Source organism: Orycteropus afer, unplaced genomic scaffold (assembly GCF_000298275.1).
Source record: "Orycteropus afer afer isolate SDZICR_OR568_19922 unplaced genomic scaffold, OryAfe1.0 scaffold00246, whole genome shotgun sequence".
NCBI lineage: Eukaryota > Metazoa > Chordata > Mammalia > Tubulidentata > Orycteropodidae > Orycteropus > Orycteropus afer.
This window is the reverse complement of record NW_006921833.1, coordinates 5,328,716-5,336,373: the sequence shown is the minus strand read 5'-3', so window position 1 is coordinate 5,336,373 and position 7,658 is coordinate 5,328,716. Positions and strand designations below refer to the sequence as shown.

At 40.2% G+C, this 7,658-nt stretch overlaps 1 protein-coding gene across 1 annotated transcript in view; it reads left to right on the top strand.

Annotated features, from left to right (window-relative positions):
- The window catches only part of OCIAD2 (OCIA domain containing 2), a 28,265-nt gene extending 21,919 nt beyond the window's left edge, over nt 1-6,346 (top strand). Inside the window, exons 4-6 of the mRNA XM_007949441.2 lie at nt 731-778; nt 2,199-2,316; nt 6,265-6,346. Of these exons, the coding sequence (XP_007947632.1) occupies nt 731-778; nt 2,199-2,316; nt 6,265-6,346 (248 nt within the window). The remainder of the gene's footprint in view (nt 1-730; nt 779-2,198; nt 2,317-6,264) is intronic.
- The last annotated feature ends 1,312 nt before the right edge of the window (nt 6,347-7,658 follow it).

The following is a 7,658-nucleotide window of genomic DNA, read 5'->3' as shown; positions in this document are numbered from 1 at the left end:
TCCACCTGCTATCTTAATCATCCATTGATTCAGATTCTGAGCAACAGGTCATGGATATCTTTGGGGAGTGAGGCATCATTCTAACTACCACAAGTTGTAATGTTTTCATTTAAAAATTATGATTGATATGTATGTACTGTGAATCTCTACATTTAAGCTCTCTATATTGAGATATGGAAAGAAGACCAGGCAATCTACTTCTGTTAAGATTTATAACACCTCAGAAACCCAATGGGGGTCGCTGTGAGTCAGAATCAACTCAATGGCAGTGAGTTTGTTTTTTTTTTAATTATCAAGATAAGGGTAGGAGGGTGGTGATGACTAGTTGCTTTGAACTCAGCTGTTAGCACCACTGTGATATCTTTAAATCAATCTTGAATTGTCTTTCATATTTGCTTTCTACAAATTAATCAGAAGGCTGGAGGTTCAAACCCACCAGCCACTCCTTGGAAGGAAGACTAGGCAATCTACTTCCATAGTGATACTGCCTTGGAAACCCAAGGAGAAGTCACTATGAGTCGGATCCAACTCAATGGCAGTGGATGTACTACTTGCCTAAAATGGCAATTTGGCTCAAGAATTAAGCCCATAACTTTCTAAAATAAAATGTCATCTCATCAGATTAATTTTGTACATTTTCAAAATTTTATGTCTTAAATTTTGAAGGTTTCTTTATAAATATAAAAAGTTACATAATGAAATAATAATATATTTATATATTATTCCTTAGGTTATTTAGCATCTAATCCAAGATTTGGATCATTGCCTAAAGTTGCACGTAAGTCATAGACATGAAAGGAAAAAAATAGATTTGATGTTGGAAAAAAGATATTTATAGCAACTGGAGGTATGAATCTCCTAAGCTAATTAAACTGCCTGTATCGCCTCTGAAAATTTAGTCTCTGTTTTTGCCACTTTGTATTTCTTACTTTGTTCAACACTTTCCGATACAAAGCTCACCAGCAAGGGTGGGGGCCTTAGACAGTTCTGTTTGAAGCCTGGACTAGGAGGAACTAGCAGGATATACAACCAGATGTCAACAGCAGGGCCTCTGAAGGATAGATCCATTAGTGGTTTTAATTTTCTTCTCTTGGCCAGTCTTTTTGAAATATGTTTTACAGTGTTCATAAAAAAATGGGTAATTGTAAAAGTCAGCAACTTTCCGGTAATAAATTTACCATAAACTTGAGGTTTCATCTTTTTCCAGTTGGTATACAAAGTCTTTTAATGTACAGAGAGGATGCATTTCAGTTTACAGTCTGAAACCTTGTTCCTAGCGGGAGCCACAGGGTATAGATTTCTTCCATGCTACACCGTAGGAGGAATCTCTGGGTCATGCAAATGGTTAATGCATTTGGCTGCTAACCTCCAAAAGGTTGGGGGTTCAAGTCTACCCAGAGATCTTCAAAAGAAAGGCCTAGTGACCTACTTCCAAAACTAGCCATCGAAAGTCCTACCAAGCAGAGTGCTATTCTGACACACATAGGGTCACCGTGAGTTGGAATCACCTCGATGGCAACTGGACTGGTCCACCATAGGAAGGTCCCCTCTCCAGGCCCCCCTCTCCCTTGTGACTTCTATTCCCTGAAGTGCCCTGCTCTGGGTCCATAGATGGAATTAAGGGGCTTTCCTACCCAGTGTATAGGAGGCTGCCAATAGCCACAACCCAGACTCCACCTCCTCTCTCCTAACAGGCTCAGCCATTTGGTTACCAGCTGAGGCCCTCAGATTGTCTATCTCTGGGACAGCACCTTTGCTTGCTTCATCCTGACTTCTCTATCCCCAATTCAAATCTGAGGAGATCAGAAAGTCCCCAACTGACAGTCTTGCTTTTTAAGTAAGGAGACTCATTCTCAGTGTTTTTGTTCATTGATTTATCCTGCTTTAAAATTAAAATTAATACTGTTAATAAAAGGAGCTCTGGTAGCATCGTGCCTAAGGTACTTGACTGCTAACCAGAAGGCTGGCGGTTCAAACCCACCAGTCACTCCTCAGAATGAAGGTTGGGCAGTCTACTTCCATAGTGATACTGCCTCGGAAACCCAAGGAGGGGTCGCTATGGGTCAGGTCTGACTCCACGGCAAATAACAACAACAACAATAACTGTTAATAAAAATAAATAAATAATGCTAGAAGAGGATTAATAGAGAAGGTTCTGAACTTTTAAATGATCCGTTTTTCCTAACCTGCTTTTACAGTTGCTGGTATCCTGGGATTTGGACTTGGAAAGGCATCATACATAGGAGTATGCCAGAGTAAATTCCATTCCTTTGAAGATCAGCTCCGTGGGGCTGGTTTTGGTCCAGGGCATAACAGGTTTGTAATCTTTTTTATTGATGGATTATAAATGAAGATAATTATAAAAAATTAAATGAAAGCTCATCCACCATTTATAATATTAAAGTTTTTTAAAATCGATGTTAAAGAAAGCTATTTAACCTTTAAATTTTGAGTTGTTGCCACCCATTTTCAATATGTTATTAATATTTATCTTAATCACCTAATAATTCATTTGCACAATAAGCATTTAATGAGATCTAAAATGTTCAAGGCATTTTGAAAGTCTCTAAACTATACCTTAATTAGCAGACATGGCTCCTACCATCATGAGACTACATGAAATTTAAACAGATTCTTTACTGCAGGACTTCTCAGGCCCTTTCATATGTTCATCTGTACTGTGATTCTCAAAAGTGAATATAAGCAATAAGACTTTGGAGTTAGCAGCCTGACCTCTGCTGATAGACTGCCTGGGTTAGAAACCAGTTCAATCCCGTATTAAACTGTGTGATCTTGGATAAGTTTCTTAAACTCTCTAATCTTTGGCTTTCTCATTGGTATTAAATGATAATCAGAATTGTTTCCATGGGATGTTGTAAAGAATAAAAATGATTATTCATGATACTCAGTAAGTGCTAAGTTAACATTAGCTATTTCAACTACAGTACAAGTATCCCCTGCTTCTCGAAAGTTTACTTTATGCCACTTCACTTTTCTGCCTAAGGCATTTAACTGCTAACCAGAACATTGGTGGTTCAAACCCACCAACCGTTCCACGGAAGAAAGATGGGGCAATCTACTTCTGTAAAGATTTACCACCTCAGAAACCTGATGGGGGTTGCTATAAGTCGGAATAGACTCATGGCAGTGAGTTTGTTTGTTTTTCTATTAAGTGCCTGTTTTCACAATCTGAAGAGGATTTCACTTTTACCAAAAAAAAAGAAAAAAAAGGTGAAAAGTGAAAGTAGCAGTTAGTGTTTGTTTTGCGGGGAGCTGTTAAAAAGGCATCAAGCACCCCAAGCAGCCAAAGACCTGTGTCCTCCAAAGACCTGGTGATGTGCTCCTGAAAAGATTACGCTTTAGAAAACCCTATGGGACAGCTCTACTTTTTCATATGGGGTTAGTGACTTTGAGTCAGAATCGATTTGACAGCACCCCAAAACAACAACATTATAGACTATAGCTGGGGACACAGTTCTCTAAAGACTCCTCATTTGTCACAGTGGATTCCATTTGAGAGTCTGTACATGAAGGAGCTCTGATGGCACAATCATCAAGTGCTCGGCTGCTAACCTAAAGAACAGTAGCTTAAATTCACCAGCAGGTCTGTGAGAGAAAAGACTAGTCAATCTGCTTCCGTAAAGATTACAGCCTATTGTTGTTGTTGTTGTTTGTCGTCAAGTTGGCCCTGACTCATAGCGACCCCTCCTTAGGTTTCCCAGGCAGTATCACTACGGAAGTAGGATTGCCCAACCTTCCTTCCGAGGAGTGGCTGGTGGGTTTGAACCGCCAGCCTTCTGGTGAGCAGTCAAGTGCCTTAGGCACTATGCTACCAGAGCTCCTATGGGGCAGTTCTGCTCTGTCTTACAGGATTACCGTATTGACTCAATGGCACACAACAACAACAATACAATATGAAGAAAACAACAATGGACTCAAAGTCAGGATACTCAAGTTCTTTTATTCATTGTATGGCTTCGGAAAGCTGTGTTCCCTGGGCCTGTAGAGATGGAGAGAACCTTAAACATTGTGTCTTCCTGGTGAGATACAATTTTGATCACCATTAAACTCTGGCCCAGCAAGTTGCAGAGATTTTGAAGGTCACATAGTTTGGAGGAGGTAGAAGAAAACCCGTTGCCGTCAAGTCATTTCAGATTCTTAGCAACCCTGTTGGACAGGGTAAAACCACCCCATAGGTTTTCCAAGGCTGTAATCTTTATGGAAGCAGATTGCCAAATTTTTGTAGTGGGTTTGAACCACTGACCTTTCAGTTAGCAGTCTGTTACTTAACCACTGCACTACCAGTGCTCCTTAGGAGGTAGAAAGGGGACTCTAATCTCAGCCCATTTGTTTTCTAAGCCCATGCTCTTTCCATTATACCATCAAGGCCACTACAAAGTCATTCATTCTATATTTACAGATAGCACAAAATTCAGCCCACCCTTGTAATGTTTTGTTTTCGGGGGAAGCTTGCTGAGGAATAAATGGTCACATGATGCTCATCTGTGTGGAGACAGTGGGGGAAAAAAAAAAAAAACGAGCAAAGGAAAGAAATTTGCTGACTGCTTCCTCTTACTGTTTAATTACATGTGTTTATTTTGCAATTAACCAGAAAAATGATGAACACAAGACTGAAATCTAAATCTACATTTTTCTAACAACAGTCATTGTCTGGCGCTAATATATAAAAGGAGGTGGTTGAAGGAATTTTTTCTGAGGCCCCTTTAAGCTCTGAATTCTGATTCCATTTCAGTTTACCCACTTCTAACCACAGCAGCCCCACTGTAAGCTTCAGAAGTGGGCTTGCATGAGTAGCTGGTAACCAGTTGCTAAGGTCTATGTGAAGAACTATTACCAGAACATCTCAAAAAGCTATTTGGTTTTCTAGTTAAGAGAAAAACAGTGCATTTAATTGAGGTAGAGGAGAGGGGTGAGGATGGGATATCAGGGAAGACTTCTTGGAGGATGTGCTGATGCTTCACTGGAATCTTCAAAGGCCCGGGGGGTTATAACAAGGCTGAAGAAGGAGATTCCAGGCCAGGAGTAGCATGTACAGAGGGGAAATGTTTACTTACTAAAGGAGTCACAAGTAGATCCCATGGCTGGAGCCTAGAGAGCTACTGGGGTGTGGCAGAGGAAAAGCTGGAAGGCCAGGCAGGCAGAGGTCAGTTGCTGAAGGAATTTATACCATGCTAAGAATTTTGACATCATTCTCAAAGCAATGGGGGTGAAATAAGTGATAAAGGAAGGAGAGAGGCGTTCATCACTCCAGCGACTTGCACGAGCAGCTTCTAGTCTTTCTGCCTTCTCTGTAATTCTTCTCACCCAAGTCAGATTGATCATTCTACCATGCAGATCTTATCCCATCACTATCCTGCTCCATTAAAAGCTTTTGGTTGCAAATTCTTCACAGTAGTTGATGCTCAATCAGTGTTTCTGGGTTTGGTTTTGTTTTGTTTTCATTTCAATTTGTTAGATTTTAAGACTTTCATGCTGGGAAGGCCTTGAGGACATTTATTCCATATACGTTAATAATATTTAATGACAAGCCATGCAGTTTCCTTGGTACTGCATTAGAGCCTGAGGAAATTGATATGAACCAAGAATTTGGGAAATGTCATTAAAATATTTCTTTTCATTAAAAAAAAAATGTGTGTGTGCATGTGCATTCATGTAAATGTACAGCCAAACATCAGCCCTTAGTTGTTATTGTTCGTTGCTATCAAGGCAATTCCAACTGGTGGCAAGCCCGTGTGTGCTGAGGAGAACCACTCCACAGGGTTTTCAAAGCTGTGATCTTGCAGCAGTAGATCACCAGGCTTGTCTTCTGAGTTGCCTCTGGGCAGATTCAAACCACCAAGCTTTCTTTTAGTTGTTGAGCGCTCAGCGATTTGCACCACCCGGGGACTTTTTTCAATCCAGAGGCATATAGTTGAATCCTGGATAAATGCAATGTAGTTTATGACGTTTTGTGTTATGAGTAGAAATTATTCAAATATTTAAAGTGTCAACATATTCAACCTCTGTGTAACCCAGATCAGAATAACGACCATCTGTTTCAATGAAGGTCATTGTTAGCTTTTATTTATTTATTTTTTTAATGAAAATCTGGGCGGGTTAAAACCTAGAAACAGCTCCTGTTACCCCTGTAAAAGTTACACTAGTGGACATTAGCAGACACAATGTCTTGAAATAATATTGTGTTGAGACCAGAGCTTCTAGTGTCAACTTACAAACCGTGATCTGTTTTTGTTTCTGTTCCAGGCACTGCCTGCTCACCTGCGAGGAATGCAAAATAAAGCATGGATTAAGTGAGCAGGGAAGTTCACAGCCTTCAGCTTCCTAAAGTTTGTTTTTGAAATTTCTTGAACCTCTGCATTTGTATGCATTTAAAATTTCAAGTGTACTTTGTAGTAACAGATTTATAGTGGCCCAGAAGCATGATTTTCTGACTCACTGCAATGCTTTCTGATGGAAGGCTCTCAATGGAATCTCAGAGCTTTCCATCAGAGCATTACATGTTTTTCTGCTATTGATGAACATGTTGGGAGCTCTTACACACCGAAAAGAAGTTATGTTGCATCCCTACTTGCTTACAGATAAGTAAAAGAATTTTGAGTCTTCTCTGACTAGCCTCCATCCATTCTTTTTTTTTTTTTCTCCCAACATTTTATTTCAATCCATTTTATTTCAATCCATCGGCGTATAGTTAAATCTTGGATAAATGCAATATATTTTATGATTTTTTGTTATGAGTGGAAATTTACATAGTGAAAATTTACACAGCAAATTAGTTTTCCATTCAGTAGTTCATATACAAATTGTTCTGTGACATTGATTATGGTCCCAGCAATATGTCAGCACTCTCCCTATTTCCACTCTGGGTTCCCTGTTTCTTTTCATTTGGTTCCCCTGCCCCTCCCTACCTTCTCATCTTTGCTGTTGGGCAGACGTTGCCGCTTTGGTCTCTTATTATTGATTGTTCTAAGGATCTCATCCCTCCTCAAAACTCTCACTGCCGTCAAGTCGAATCTGACTCATAGCGACCCCTACTTGGGTTTCTGAGGCAGTATCACTATGGAAGTAGATTGCCCAACCTTCCTTCCAAGGAGTGGCTGGTGAGTTTGAACCGCCAGCCTTCTCGTTAGCAGTCAGATGCCTTAGGCACTACACCACCTAGGTGTTGTTTATTGTATTGGAAAGTCTATTATTTGGCTGAAAGGTGGCCTCCAGGAGTGGCTTCAGTTCCATGTTAGAAGGTTGTCTTAGGGCAATAGTCTCAGGGGTTCCTCCAGTCTCTGTCAGACCAGTATGTCTGGTCTTTTTTATGAATTTGAATTTTGTTCTACATTTTTCACCCTCTCTAACCAGGACCTTCTGTTGTGTTCCTAGTCAGAACAGACAGTAGTGTAGCCGGGGGCACCATCTAATTCTAGTCTCAGGTTAAGAGGTTGTGGTTCATATGGGCCATTATTCCTTTGGACTAATTGATTCCTTGAGTCTTTGGTTTTCTTCATTCTCCTTTGCTCCAGACAGGAAAAGACCAATAGTGTCTTTGATAGTCGCTTGCAAGCTTTTAAGACCCCAGATGCTACTCATCATAGTAGGATGTAGAACATTATCTTTATGATCTATGTTGTGCCAGTTAACCTAGATGT